This window comes from Panthera uncia, chromosome C2 (genome assembly GCF_023721935.1).
Source record: "Panthera uncia isolate 11264 chromosome C2, Puncia_PCG_1.0, whole genome shotgun sequence".
NCBI classification, from domain to species: Eukaryota; Metazoa; Chordata; class Mammalia; order Carnivora; family Felidae; genus Panthera; species Panthera uncia.
This window is the reverse complement of record NC_064810.1, coordinates 117,695,184-117,711,285: the sequence shown is the minus strand read 5'-3', so window position 1 is coordinate 117,711,285 and position 16,102 is coordinate 117,695,184. Positions and strand designations below refer to the sequence as shown.

Below are 16,102 nucleotides of genomic sequence, written 5' to 3'. Positions count from 1 at the left end.
CACAGCTTTTGGAGTTCAGCTGGCAGAGTAAAACTACTCACCCTAAAGCAAATTAGTTAGAAAAATTGGGGGCCAACAGTAGAGAGTTGTCTATCTATCTCTCCATTTTCCTTTTCTTTAAGAACAATAAAGGACTTACAAAATCTTATCCATCAGCAGGCACAGGTAATTTTTGTTAGCTCTAACATCTACTGATGACAAGATAGTCATTGAAGAAAACTGATAGAAATTAGTGTAAGCAAATCACAGTTTGGGTTTGACTGTTCGTTTTTAAGTATAGGTGGTCTGTGTGGTGGTGAGCTCTCCCAGCCACTAGCACCCTCTCTGCAGCAGTCCCACTGAATGACGTTTGCAACAACGACACTGAATGCTCATTAATTCCTTGGCAGCATGCTAGTCCCATTATTCAGTCATTAACTTTTTTTTTAGTCATTAGTTTTCAGCTTTCAAAACACTCTATCTATCAGGGTAGTTGTGTTTACACCTATTGTATAGGTGAGGACCTAGAGAAGCCCAGAGAAGGGAAGAGATGAGCCCAAAGTCACACAGCAAGCGCAAGCAACAGATCTGGAATTTGATTGTAGGACTGCTGGACTCCAAAGGTGATGTTCTTTTTGCCAGTATCTCACTTAGTCTTTAAGCTTTTAGAAAGTACAAACATTAAATAAGTTATTGGGCTGCAGCTTCCTAGCCTGAAAAACTAATTGAAGAAATTGGATTGGCTGGTCTCCAAGGTCCTAATCATATGGAAAATATTATATTTATATATAAATGACAACAACAACAATCACAGCTGATACTTCTTGAAAACTTACCATATGCCAGACAGTATTCTAAGTGCTCTTCATAGATTAACTCTTTTAATTATTATAGCAGCTGAAGTATGTTCTACTATCATTCCTATTCTACTGATGAGGAAACTGAGGCAACTGAGGCACAGAGAGGCTTCCAAACACATTTGGGACCTCTCAACAGCCAAGATTCCTCTCATCCAGGTGAGGCCCCAAGTTATAAGTGGGGAGTAAACTAGGGCAAAAGAATATTTGAATAGGGGGGGCACCTGGGTGGCTCAGTCAGTTAAGCATCTGACTTTGGCTCAGGTCATGATTTCACAATTTGTAGGTTCGAGTCCTGCATCAGGTTCCGTGCTGACAGCTCAGAGCCTAGAGCCTGCTTCAGATTCTGTGTCTCCCTCTCTCTCTGCCCCTTCCGGCTTGCACTCTGTCCCTCTGTCTCTCAAAAATAAATAAACATTAAAAAAAAAAAGAATATTTGAATAGGGCGATGAGGTCAGGATTCTGGGGTGATCATGTAAGTTAAGACAGAGCTGCTACCTACATCCCCAAACATAATGAAAATGCATGGCTCCCATCAGCTGGGTAAAGTGCTGAAGGCTTTGAAAGTGTCCCTATAGAAATTTAACATCATTGTTAGGAATTTCCCTAGACTCCTAGATACTGGTTTCAAGGGTTTTTCAAGGTCTTAGAAAAACCTTTTCTGGCTTTCTTTCCTCCTTCCCTATCCTTTTTATTTTATTTCCTGAGGGGAATATACTAGAACTCACAAGCACTAGTGAAATATCTTATACTCTATTTCTGGCAAGACTTTCAGAGATATTTTTTTGACAGTTGATAAGAGCAGCACATATTAGGTAGCACTTTGGAAAATGTTAACAAATGTAAATTTTTTTCAACTTTATTTTACTTGAGAGATTGGAGATGTTATTTATTTTACTAGTTTATAAAGAAATTGACTGGGTTCTAATTAGAATAAAACATAGACCATATTTTCCCAGGTGAGGGAAATGCCACTGATGACCCAGCATTGACTTTTCTGCTGATCATAGATAAAATTTTCAGTGGGTATCTTAAATATCTGTTGGCCCAGTTCTGGATCCATTCATTCATTTTTCTGAAGTTATTGATGACTTAATAACTCGGTTATGAAAGGCCATCAATAAATGAGTAGAAATAAATGAGTTAGTCTACTCTGTGCTCTGCTTGTTCACTGGGGGTTGAAGATAAATGTGCCCAGGGAAGGCCAGCCTTTGCAGTCACCCTGGAACAGGAAAGGTATCTGATGAGGCAGCACTGAGGGCAAGCCTCTGGGAGGGTCCAGATGGGCAGAGGACAGCAGGTAGCATTAATTTACCTAGATTACTCTGAAGCAGAGATCAACTCACACCCAAGGACAATGGATGTGACCAGTCATTAGAAGTAGAATCTGGAATTTGATGGTATTTTCTTTATCACTAGCAGTATTTCTTTTCTTCTGAGTTCCTTGTCTTACAGGGGAAGTGGTGTGCATGTTGGAACACACAGAGGATACAGAAACTGAAAACCAAGATTTGAGTTCTGACTCTCTACCGTTTACCATTTAATAACAATACACTTATCAACTCTGAGCCTCATGTTTCACGGTTGTAAATGGAAACCAGAGATTCAAGAGCACTGAATCCTAACTTTTATTTGCCCTTGATACTTCTAAGAAGCAGAGTGCTTGATATATGTGCAATTTCTGGTTCCTTTATTATCTTCTATTTCTGGGAAAAGGTAAAAGCGACTGGGACATTAGATATCTTTCTTTTTCCTCCTTAGACAAAGGAATAAACCAGAGGTTGGGAAGTGACTGAGCATAGAAGGGAGTGAGTCCTTACCTTTTAAGTGATGCCCTCACCCTTAGCACCACCCCAGAGAGGAAGCAATAGGAAAATTGTGAAGGTGTTCTTTGTTTTTTGCTTATTTAGACCTCTGGGAGAAAACAAAAGGCTCAGGCCAGAAATCTGTGAAATCCAGACAGTGAAGCAAGAAGGGTCTGTTTGTTATATTAACCTTAATGAAAAAGAACTAAGCAAATGCAAATACATTCCTCTATCAATATTCAAATGTGGGGCCTTTGTTAAGTGAACTGGATGAACTCTGCTCTGGGATAATCATGTGGGATTGCTCCTCATTTCAGGGGGATTCCATGGATTAGGAGACAGAGATTTTCCTTTCTATTTTTTGAGATTTCATATCCAATATTAATGTCAGTGGAAGTTGCACAGAATTATAATAAAGACAAATAATTATCATAACAAGCCCGTAGAGCTCCTTATGGGTTCCAGAGCATTTTTACAAGTTGTACCTTTGAATAAAATTTGATAGCAGTACTTTTGATCTGCCATTTCCCCACAATTTGAAATGTATTTATGTAATAATTTCAAGTTTATTGCCTTGATTTTCTAATTTCCAAGGAGAGGGCCAGATTCTGTGCCCCTAAGGAGAAAAAATTCTGGATTTTGAGGAAGGAGCATAATACAATTGAAGGTCAACAGGAAATTTTTCCAAATTTACATTTTGAAATGTATATCATTAATTCTTAGCTTCCACATAGAAACTACTTTATACAAATCTTCTCACCATCCCCATGCCGTGATGAATTCATAAATATTCTCTAGAAGGTATAGTCAGAAAACACATGCTTAGGGAAGAAAAAATGAAGGAAAGAGCTAGTCAAGGATGGATAAAACTGTTATGGTGACATGTAGACAAAGATAAACTACCAGATGGGCTACACTCATGGTTTAGCTACAAAGAAAGGGCTTGTTCAAATAGCTTTTCTGTATAGGAGATCCAAGTTAATCCGGGGGAAAATAAATTATTTGGTTCAGATAAATATAATATAATATTGCAGTGGTTTAAAAATGTATACCCATAGATTCTTTGGCACTTTTTCCTTTAAAAGATGGAGACTGATTTCCCTTCCTACTGAATGTGGATTGTACTTAGTGACTCATTTTTAATCATTAGAATGGAGCAGAAGTGATGGTGTGCCATATCTAAGACTAGGTCATAAAAAGACATTGTGGCTTCCTCCTTGCTATCTGGTGTTAGACCATGTGAGGGAAGTCAGGGGCCATATTGTGAGGACACTCAAGTAGCTCTATGGAGGGAGAGATACATGTGGTAAGGAAATGAGTCTTCTTGACGATAGTCAGCAGTAAACTGGTGGCCTTCTGCCATCATGGAAGTAGATCCCCCAGCCCCAGTCAAGCCTGCAGATGACTGTAGTTCTAGCTGACATTCTGAATGCAACTTCATGAGAGACCTCAAGTTAGAAACATTCAGCTAAGTTGCTTTCAAATTCCTGACCCATAGAAACTGTGAGATAATACATATTTGCTGTTTTAAGCCACTAATTTTTGGGATAATTTGTTATGCATCAATAGAAAGCTAATACAACTATATACTAGAATCATCAGTTCCCAGTGTAAAAGGCATTGGAGTGGGAATTGGGAAGAGATAATTAGATGATACGTCACAACTCTGTAGTTTACAAAGTGTATTCACAAAGGTAACATATTTGGGGTATAGAAGATATATTTCCCCCTTAAGAGTATATCAAAACTTATCCTAGATCTAGTATACCATGTTAGGGATTTAGGACTGAATATAAGGCATAAAATGATGGACGAATTTACAGGCAGGAGGAGATTCACATCATTTCACTATACTTCGTACTATTCTTAACTAATGCCTGATTTATATCGCAATTTAGTTGGTGTGCTCTTTTATATGCATGTACACACACACACACACACACACACACACACACACACTTACATCCATGTACACACATCATAATGGAAAATGCACCTTGGAGTATCTTACTCATTATGTCCCCCAGTGATGGTGTCCCAAACCACAAACACCAAAGCAAAGAGTCTCATATTGAGACTTGTGATCGGAATATATAGTATTATATATTTGAAAATAAAACAAAACAATGTATTCCCTTATAAACCTACTTCTAAAATATGTAATGGTTGACAATCATAGAATAACTGGTTTCATAAGAATATGTTAGAATTTAGGTATTAGATGACAGGCAGCAAAAGCCTGTGATTCTCAAGAGAAGGACAACGAATGAGGTGAGCCTATATTCTCCTGGACCCTGCCTGGAGGCCCTATTCCCATTGCAGTGCAAGAAGGTAGAGTCCACGCTGAGAACAGTCCAAGCAGAGAGCTGCCATCTCACTGAATCAAGGAACTAGGGACTAGAGTTTGGGTGTTGCTGAAGTGTCTGGAATTTGTTGTTGTGGTGGTGGTCTTGGGAAAGTTCTTTTAATTCTTTGAATTTCAATTTCGTAATTTATAAACTAGGGGTGATAACAGGTGTTTTGATTGGCCACGGTAAAGAAAAGTGGGTATACACATGGCACCTAATATATAAAAAGTGCTCACTAAATGGTAGTTGCCATCTTCTTCCACTTCCTCTTTCTCATTATCATTCCTGCTTTCTAGAATCTGCAATGATTGAATGTATAGGTAAGAGAAATATATGGAATTTAGTCCTATGCAGTAAAAATTAGTTGGAGGAAATACACTTTTGGATGTATAAAACAAAAGTAATTATAACCCAAATAAAGTCAGTATTACCAAGGGAAAACCTAGGATATTTGCTGTGAAAAATCCCTTTTATTTTTCTCAAAATTCTACTAGTTACAATGCAACATAAAAACCCCTCATCTGGGTCAGGTCAATTTTATAGAGCTTAGTATTCTATTTCTGAAATATTTGTGGAGGTATAGTATGGAATTTATATTCTTATGAGGTCAATTCCAACAGTATAGGGGCAAGTTTGGAAAAATGTTAATTGTTAAATCTGGGGGGTGTGTGTGTGTGTGTGTGTGTGTGTATATATACACACATGGAAATATTTATTCTGTTTTCTATAAGTTTATTAGGACATTTGAAAATATTCACAGGGAAAAATTAATTTTTTCATATATATTTTTCATATATATATGAATATTCATATTCTGTTTCCTATATGTTAATTAGGATATTAGATTTGAGAATTCACAGGAAAAAATTAATTTTATTTCAAGATGAGATGATACCAGCATCTGCTAATTAATCTCTTCTCCTCTTGAACCTACTTATATTTCCAGCCCTTGCAACTCTAGATGACCATGAGAAATAAGCATCAATTGCAGAAGAACATACCCTTTTATTCTTCCTCAAATGAGCTCTTTCAGATTTTAGGGGTATTCCAGATTACGGTTTTCTGGGAATTGGCAAACAAGACTTCATTCACCTTACTCACACTCTTCATATTTTTATAGATACTTTATTGTATTCCTTCTTAGTGCTAATCTTTCTGCAGGAGAAATAGTAATCCTTTTAATCTCCCTCTGCTAAGTTATTGAAGTTGCCCTTCTCTGGACCTTTCTCAGCTCTGCTCTGACTTTCTTGAGCTGCAGTGACCAGAACTGATCCACACAGGTTACACAGAAGCATAAGTGACAACCAAAACTAGAATTTCAATGAAGAAACTATGGGAACAAAAAAAAAAAAAAATTGGAAGTTAGCATTAAGAGAGCACATAGAGAAGCATAGTGTTAAAAAAAATAAAAATTATGTTAGAAAAGATGAAAATTAACCTCATTGTAATAGTTGGCAGAGTACAGATGGGAGAAAAATGAGCTCTTAAAAAGGGTTGATTCCATTACTTCCAAGCTCCAAACCTTTAGGGGTTTTTCCTCCATCACACGTAGAATAAAACCACACTTATCACCTTGGCCAATGATTTGGCTGCTCTCTGTTTCTCCCAGTTCATGTCCATCTCTCCTAACTTGTTCACCAATTCACAGCCACACTGGCCTTCCTGCTACTCATGGAGCACACCATAACCCATTGTGACTCTACAGCTTTCATCCTTGCAGTACCCTTTTTCTGGACTGTTTTTTCTCCAGATCCCACATGGCTCACTTCTGCACATCATTCAGACCTCTGATCAAATGCCACTTCCTTAGAAAGGTCTACCCTGGGGCATCTGGGTGGCTCAATTGGTTAGGTGTCCGACTTCTGCTCAGGTCATGATCTCATGGCTTGTGAGTTTGAGCCCTGTGTTGGCCTCTGTGCTCAGAGCCTGGAGCCTGCTTTGGATTCTCTGTCTCCGTCTTTCTCGGCCCCTCCCTCGCTTGTGCTCTGTCTCTCTGTCTCTCTGTCTCTCTGTCTCTTTCTCTCTCTCAAAAATAAATAAACATTAAAAAATAAAATAAAATAAAAACAAAGGCCCGCCCTGATGAGGCAATAGCCTCTCCTCCATTGTTCACCATCCTCTTATCTGCTGTACTCACATCATTTACCTTTTTTCTCATCAGCATCGTCCATTAGAACAAAAGCTCTGTGAGTGAAAACTTTGAACTGGTAACTGCTGCATCCTCTTCACATGTAGACTAGTCTCTGACATGGTGGATTGTATGGATGAATGAATGAATGCATGAAAGCATACCATTTCAGAGTGGAAGTTCTGGAACCAGATTGTCTAGATTAACATTCCACCTCTTCTTGCTATGTACCCTTGGACCAGCTATTTAACTTATCTGTATAGAGTTTCCTCATTTGTAATATGGGGATAACAATGGTATCTGCTCATAGGGATAGGGTTATCTTGGAAATTGAATTAATACAGACAAGGTGCTTAGAAGTGTTAACAATAGTCTGTACTCAACAAATGTTAGAATGATTATGAGAAAAATGGCAAAAAGGGAAAAAGAAGCAACAGTGGTGAGCCTTCTTGGGCAGCAGGAATTTCTATTAATATATTAAGGCAAGTGTGATGCTCCAGTGATTCTCAACTTCTGTGCAGTGCTGTGTTTTCTAAAACTCAGCATCAATTACAAGGAAAACCTCTTATGGTGGGAGTAGGGGAGGGGGTGGGAGTCTCAGAGTTCTTTTGTTTTTGCTTTTAAATTTAAGAGACATAAAATTCACAACTGTACTATCTCCCATTTCTCAAAGAAGCACATTTGCATAGAGTACATACTTAAACTTTAATACCTGTATGTAGAACATGCTTTCTAAAGCTTTTGGGTCTGGTACAAGCAGAAGTATAATACCATTCACACTCTAAAGCTGTTGCAAGGCAAAAAGGAAAATCGTGACATTGCTGGTTAGTGACAGTTAGAAGTTCGCATTTCCCAAAGGCTGTTTTACTGTCCACCAACTGAGAAAGAAGAAGTTCCTTAAAAAATATAATAACGTGTGTTTGTTACTGATTTTGAGAGTATACAATCAGTAATTGCCATAACTGTAAAATTTTTAGCTTTTGGTAAAAATAGTCTTCCTCTTTTTCTTCTACTTTTAGAAGTTGACTGGTGCGAAAATCATCTTATTTGTTAACACAAGCCCAATTGAATACATGCAAACCAAGTGGAAACATGCAATCTTCCTAAGAATGAGGGTTTATGCTCTTCAGTCCTCCAGAGCAACAGATGCTGATAATAAGCAAAGAGATGTCAGGCAAAATGAGGGCAAAGAGGTTCTTGACACATGGTTTGGAAAGTACCAAAAAAAACACCAAAAGCAAAAACAAAAAAACTGTCCAGGTCAGGTGGCAGCGGCATGGACACTGCTTTTTTTTTTTTTTTAATTTCTAGCTCAATGCCACTGTTTCCTGTACTTGACACGGAAGATAAGAATTATTCCAAGGTTTGGAGAAAATCTCTTTCTGAAATGTAGCTACCTTGGTAGTCAAATATTATTATGAATAGGAACACTTCCAGGACACCTCTTAAAAACAAAATTATTTGAAGGAGCAGAAGTTCAGTAGGAACCGTGTAATTTATAATAAGATTAGTTAGCTAACATTTGTACAGCTCTTTATGTGTCCTGTACAGGAAGCCCCAAGTGAGAAATATCTTTTAAAACGGTGGCCTGCGAAGTTTTGTACTGCTTGAGGAGAGAGTACACTTTTTCCCTCTAATGATAATAATTTAGTATATTAGTGATTATTTTTTCCTCTTTTCCCCCCTTGGCTACCAAAGTTCACTTGTGGCTTGACTAAGCAAGTATATAGGACCTCATGATCTGCTTATTCTTGATTCTCTTTATCCCTCTGGTTTTGACTTTCTGCTGTTAGTAATATTATTTATTGAATTTTAAAATTCTCTTAAAATATTTTACTATTATTTTATTCTATGGGTAAGCTGTCACAAATCCTTCATAAGATGAGAAGGGTTTAACTAAATTAAGTTTTGTAGTTTTCATAAATATAATTTCACTTGATCGTTATACCAATCTGGAGAAGTAGACATTATTATCAACCACACTTTACACATAGGGAAACTGAGACTCAAAGAGGTAAAACAACTGTTGGAGATTCAAATACAATGCAGTTTTCACTGGACCTAGTTGCCCTATCTCATGTCTCTAACAACAACAACAACAACAACAACAACAACTACTTTCTACTGGTTTAAGTATCTTCAGGTAGGAGTTATTACTGAATTAACAATGGTGTGAATGAGCTAAAATAAAATGTTTAAATTGTAAAAGGAAGGAGTTAGGCTCCTAGGTAATCTTCCTAATAATTATGTGTGATTTCAAAATATTAGGCAGCTAGAGAAAGATGAAGAATTTGCTTTGATGCATTTTCTTATTCTATCTCTTTTAAAGAAAAAGATAGAAGAGAAAGATAGAATTTAGATAAAAGTTTTGCTTGAAGGTAGGAGGATGGATTAGTTGACCTATATGAGATGAAAATGCTTTTCAAAAATCAGCCACCATGGCACCTTACTAACTACTCATTACAGCCCATGAGTATAAGGAGATGGGCTTTATTCTCCCTTCTCAGGTCACCAAGCTGGCCCCAATCCCAGTGTGCTGGCACACCTGCTGTGCTCACTCCTGCAGTGAGGTGTGTTTCCTGGGCTATGGAGTCTGAGAAAACAGCACCAGCCTGGCCTTGAAACACATGTACAAAAAAAAATTGAAAGTACAATAAGCCAGGATCATCACCAACTTAATTTTCCAGGCCTTTTTATAGAGCACAGGATCCTTCCTTCTTTATGTCTATGTAAACGAGGAAAGTAGCAACATTTTGCCCAGGAGCACTAACTAGCTGTGCCTCATTGATGGCATTATAGAAAAAAAAAATCACAAAATAAAAGGGATGGATCCTCTTTAAATCCAGGTATGATCATAACACGAGTCATTAAGCAACATCACTTATTTATATTACACTATTGTGTCTATCTGCTTACAATTTCAACAAAAGGTGCAACATTCCTACACAATTGTTTTAAGTACTGAATTAGAAATGGCTAATGTAAAATTGCCAATGGCAGATTCTACTGCGATGTCAGGTTCAAGTTCAGAGTTTGGGGCATACATTTCCTGTACTCGAGGGAACAGCACATTATTTTGAACAAATTTCCCTAAGGATTTTCAGGTCTCTGCAGCGAATGGTTGTGTGGTTAAGTTAGGAATGGATCACCTAGACAGTTTTGCTGTGCTTTTGCAAATTTTCAATATTTCAATATTTCTATACACCTAGACCTGATTAATGAGAAGCTGTGCAGGAGAAACAGGTCCATTTGGGCATGTGTGCCCAACATGCATTGGACATGCACTGAATAAATTTCACTGAGATTACCTAGCTAGCAAGTCCCTAGGCAGAGGATTTGAACTCCAGGCTACCTCATTCCAAGAACCATGCTCTTGCTTCTATACTGTAGAGTTTCCAGCTTCTTGTTGCCACAGAGAGGGTGCAAGTGCATTCTAGTTCTAAGCATTCTAAAGGTTATACAAAGGTTATCGATTCCCAGGTATTTTATAGCCATTGGGTGTGTTTTATCAGTGGAGGCAGTGCCCTTTAGGTTGAGCCCCTTGGCCACATGCTGGACAAGCATGGAAGATTCCATGGAACAGAACATTTTATATTTCTATACTCTATGAATTGGCCTCTTTGACTTGCCTGGTGTGAGGTGGGCTCCTTCAGATCTTCATCCAGATCCACACCAACTCTGTTAAAGAAATGAGAAAACTGGTAAGGGCCTTGCTGCAGATGAGACGCAACAGTTTTGTGTGGCAGATCACTGGAACCAAATATGATACAGATCAAAGGAAAGGTTTGGCAGAAAACCATCCTACCTCTCCCTGAATCAAAAGAACCTCAAATGCATTCGTGTCAAAATGAGAACTTGTACAGCTGGGCCTCAGCACAGCTAGTGAGATTGAGCACCAACTCTTGTTCCTCACTGCTGTCTCTCGATAACAGTAGGAGCCTGAGAATGTCCACAGCCCTGAAAATAGAGATCCTGGAGGAAAGGCCACCTGCTATCCCTGCAGGACTCATGACCAAACTGCTCCCGGAATGTGGGGGCTGGGTTGGAGCAGGCTCCTGGAGACAGAAAAGAACAGGCCTTTGTCCAGATGCTCACCAAAGCTGCCAGTAGAGAGGATTCAGGGTTCTGGGGCCTGAGGCTGAAACAATTTGACCTGGGGGCCTCTTTTTAAAAGAGCCTGTAATACGGTGTGTCTGGGTGGCTCAGTCGGTTGAGCGTCTGACTTCGGCTCAGGTCAAGATCTCATGGTTTGTGGGTTCGAGCCCCATGATGGGTTCTGTGCTGACAGCTTGGAGCCTAGAGCCTACTTTGGATTCTGTGTCTCCCCTTCTCTCTGCCCCTCCCCTGCTCATGCTCTTTCTGTCTCTCAAAATAGATAAACAGTAAAAAAATAAAAAAGAAAAAAAAATTAATACAAAAATATGACCACAAAATTAGGTATGGAAATGACTTTTGGGAAAGAAAAAGTAAATTACAAAACGTTTCATGATTTAAAAATCTGGCAAATGCAACAGACGTTTCAAAATCCATAAAAATAATTAATATTCGAGTTAACTGCCTAACACACTTTTAAAATAACTTTTTCCTCTGTAAGTTTTGCCTCCATACTTTGATACTTTCTTTATATGGCAATGATTTTGTACAAGAGAGAATAGGAAGATAAGGTAGTCTTTCCTCTAACAAGATCGATCGAAATTATTGATAATTGGGAGGCACTAAAGCATGCCTGCTTACAGACATGCCAGCTGTGTGCAGTGCTGCTACACATTAATGCCCTGAAAACACAAGATATCTGATAAATTTCATTTTGTGCAATTCCCATAAACAAAGCACAGTGGGCTTGTCAGTGTATATACTGCGTCATCGAATATATTCCTGAATTCTGTTTTGATAGGGGCACCAATGAGAACGGAATCCTCCACTTGGAATTTTACACATCTCATGATTGGAAGAATTTTCCACAGACTAGCTTCAGGCTCAGGACATTTCAAGCCTTGTTTTTCTACAACTGCCCACAGACTTCTGAAGCCTGGCGCTGTAGGACATACTCAACTTTGATTCAGCCTTGTGGCACTATTCTTATAAGCCATTCCTGCACTGGGATGGCCAGCCATAACTTGCCCATGCACAGAAGTGACTGCAGACCACACAAACATATCCTACTAAATATAAACTAAATGCATTCTCAACTCAGCTTCCCCTGAGTCGGATCCCCCAAATGCCCACTCCAGGGCCAATAGACCAGAGGAGAGGTATGACTGAGGGGAAACCGTAGTGGAGAGAGTCATCAAACCCCACTGTGGTTAAAATATATTCCTTTTGCAAATCTTGCAAAAACATAGGACCATGGGAACACAATGCTGGGTTTCTTCCCAGGGCCTCAAAAGGGCCAGAGCAGTTGAGGGTCCTGGAGTTTGAACTTCCTCTGCTCCAGAGTGGGCCTCTGTCTGTCTGGAGGCAGGCTGGGAAGACTAGGGGAGGACTAGGAGGAGCAGCTCAGGGCCTCAGACATCCCACCCAAGCTCCACCAGCACCTGTCCTGTGAATGCCTCAATTCCTAGAGCTTTGGGGTCTTCCCTTTAACTCCTACCCCTGCAAACACTTCTTTAGCCCCCTTGCCATTCTGTTCTCCAGGTGGAGGAGGGGAAAGAAGGGTGAGGAGCCAGCAGCTGGCAGGTGTGCTGTCCAGTGAAAGGAAAGCAGCGCAGAGACAGCTTATTTAAAATACTTCTGATGCTTCAAAAAAATCACTGTCTTCTGGCAATGAATAGCCTCTTCTTTCTAAACCAGGGAGTGAAATGGGTAGCTATTTATTGTATGTGAACTGAGAAGAGCCTCTGGTAGGGACTAACCTTTGATTTTCTTAGAGTAGAAAGATCTCTTTTATCTATTTGAAGTCAGATGGAGAGAAGGAATGAGAAAAGAGGGAATGAGAAAGGAGGGAGGGAAAGGGGTCAGGGAGGAGAGACAAGTAGGGATGAGGAAAGAGGAGAGGGAGAGTCACCCTGTGGCCTAATGGGTAAGGCACTGGCTTCCCAAAGAAAGAAGGGAGGAAGGAGGCAGTGCACAGGGAGGGAGGCAGGGGGAGAGAAGTCCTGGGGAGGAGAGGAGCAGGAGAAGGGGCAAGGAGGGTGGAAGGCTAGGAGAGGTGAGAGACAGGGAGGAAATGAGGAAGGGGTAGGGAGAAAGAGTGAAGGGGGAGCTAGGGCCTGGCCTTCCAAGGTGGGTCCAGGCAGTGACGCTGTGGTGCAGATGGCCTGGGTCCAACCTCTGTGACCAGTGAGGGACAGGTGTGGAGACACCCTGGCCCCCCGCCTCATGATGCCGGGCCACATTCAAAGCTCTGATGGCTCTGAGCTCTCTGGCTGATGCTGAGGACCCCTAGGAGGCTTTATTTCTGGGTAAGCCTAGATCCCCCTTCTCCCTGTCCCCCTCCTCAATGGACTACCTGGCACCTATCTAGGCTATGAATTGAACTGGGGGTCCCAAAGTTCCCATTGCCGCATCTATTTAGGGCCTTTTTCTGGTTCCCTGTCTAGAAAACTCAAGAGGACAGAAATCGAATTTCACAAGAAACCGAATAAGGTTTCTTGTTTGAGGCAGTACTAAGGTTTTCCACGAAAACTTAAGTTTTCCTTTCCAGCAGCAATCAAAGCAGACGTTTCTCGTTTCAATTATTCCAGCAGCCAGATGGAGCTGAGGAATGATGGCAGCAGATTAAGTTCTTTGGTTTTATGTGAGACTCAGTGAGAAGCATCTCAGAGGCCTGAGAAATGCTGTTCTACTGGGAGCAAGAACAATGCTTCCTCCCTCCTCCCATTTCATGGAAGGCCAAAGTCTGCTCCTGGGGCCAGGCCTGTGGCCCTTCTTGGCCTTGAGCAGACTAAACATCTCCCGTGGCTTGAGGAGAGAGAAACTCTACGTAAGTTCTTTCTTCCCTCCTGGGGCAGCTGTGGCCCTGTCCTCAGAGAGTGTGCAGTTAGGCAGGTTTAATTAGAAAAATCTAAAACATTTACTATAATTTATGTGTTATGAAGGGAAGTCACATAAGAACAGTATCTTCCTCTCTTGATTTTACCTCATTTGATAAAAACCCTGCTAAAATACATTACCTGGCTCCCTGCCTCCTTAAACAGAATGTGATGGGGATACTTGGATCTTTCCTGGAAGTCCCAGCACCACCACCGGCCCCATAAAGTGTAATACTCGCTGTGTTATGATGATTTCCAAGCACTATATGAACCTCTTTATGCCCACATTAAATGGTCTCTGGCTACTATTCTTTCTCTTTTAAAAATTCTTATATCTGCCAGTTAGATTGCCTAGATTTCCTGCCTGCAACAATATATTAGCAGATGGTCTCTATGCTCCCTTCTACCTTTTAATTTAGTACGGGACTGATTGCTTGATAGTCAAATTTAATACATTTTTTCAAGTTTACAACACACAGATATGCACACATACACAACAAAACAATAAAACTGAAATGTTATAGAAGCGATTACAGTAAAACACAGTTGTTTCCTGCCCCACTCTCTGCCCTACTTCCACAGACCAAGTCCCCATTGCCTCTGAGGGCAATTTTCTACCTTTTCTCTACTGAGATAAATATACTGATATCAGCACGTGTGGCACGTTCACACAGCATCCCCAGGGTTACACAAACATGCCAGCTGCATCTGTGTCTTTTACTCTCTTGTTCAAGAGAGCAAGTCAGAGTGTGAAAGTGACATTCTGTTAGGGTTAACCTTGAATCCACTCACTTTTAGGTATAAAAGATCATTTACACACTATGGGTTTGAGAAACTAATAGAAAGAAGACACCATAGGGGCGCCTGGGTGGCTCAGTCGGTTGAGCGTCCGACTTCGGCTCAGGTCATGATCTCATGGTCTGTGAGTTCAAGCCCCGTGTCGGGCTCTGTGCTGACAGCTCAGAGCCTGGAGCCTGCTTCGGATTCTGTGTCTCCCTCTCTCTCTCCCCCTGCCCTGCTCATGATTTGTCTCTCTCTGTCTCAAAAATAAATAAAAACATTAAAAAAATTAAAAAAAAAAAGAAAGAAGACACCATGGCACACAGCTTGTAGTGCTATGTGTGTTTATAGCAGCTCCCCAGGTGAGAGATCACAGGTGTATGGCACGCATCTTTCCTGTGGTATTAAGCCCCCTTTCTGTTCATCTGATCCGGATACAGTGCCCCAGGGTTGGTAACCGGACCTGTCCTTATTTCTGAGCATTACCCAAAATGGTCCCTGAGCTGTGGCCCCACCAGATCTGCCAGTGCGTCTCCAATCGATTGAATCCCCTCCCTCTAAACTCCAGCGTGGCAACCACTTGGTACCTGTCATGCACTACCTCCTTTCCTGAACGTTCCACTACAGTCCCTAATCTTCTGATCACCACCATGAACCATCCATCTTGTTGCCCTACCTTGTTTCAGATTCCCCATCACTGTCTGCTTTCATTGACTTGGACTGTAAGTAGCTTTGTACCTCCAACTCTGATCTCTGCTTGCAGACTGAACCCTTTCTGTAGCACCTGTGATCATCTTGCTCTGGCTACTGCAACCCTGGCCCACCTTGTGTTCACCTGTCTGGTTCTACCTGCCAGTGCTCTTCATGATATATCAGCCCTAGCTGGAATCCCAGGAATCACAACTACCCTGTGGTTGCTGAGGTGTCACTGAAGCCCAGCTATTAAGAGCCTCTCACTGCTGTGTGACCTGCATCACTCACTGTGCTCTGGTTTCCTCATTACAATGGGGATAATAACAGAACATGCTCCCCAGAGTTCTGGTGAGGATTCAATGAGAAAATATTTATAAAAGTGGTTAGCTTAGGACCTGGTACCTTAGGACCTGGTACCTGTTCTCAAGAAATGTTAGCAGCTATTGTCCATGTTATTGTTTTCATTATTATCAGTACTTAAAAAAATCCCTGAGGCCAATGCTCACTGCCATGCTCACTGCTCACTAATTTCAAGATCAAA

General features: G+C 40.6%; 1 protein-coding gene across 2 annotated transcripts in view; it reads right to left on the bottom strand.

Annotated features, from left to right (window-relative positions):
* Positions 1-16,102, bottom strand: part of SLC9A9 (solute carrier family 9 member A9) — a 573,025-nt gene that overhangs the window by 105,877 nt on the left and 451,046 nt on the right. For both annotated transcript variants that reach the window (XM_049629746.1, XM_049629747.1), the window contains one exon: positions 10,743-10,795. In XM_049629746.1, coding sequence (XP_049485703.1) covers positions 10,743-10,795 — 53 coding nt within the window. The remainder of the gene's footprint in view (positions 1-10,742; positions 10,796-16,102) is intronic.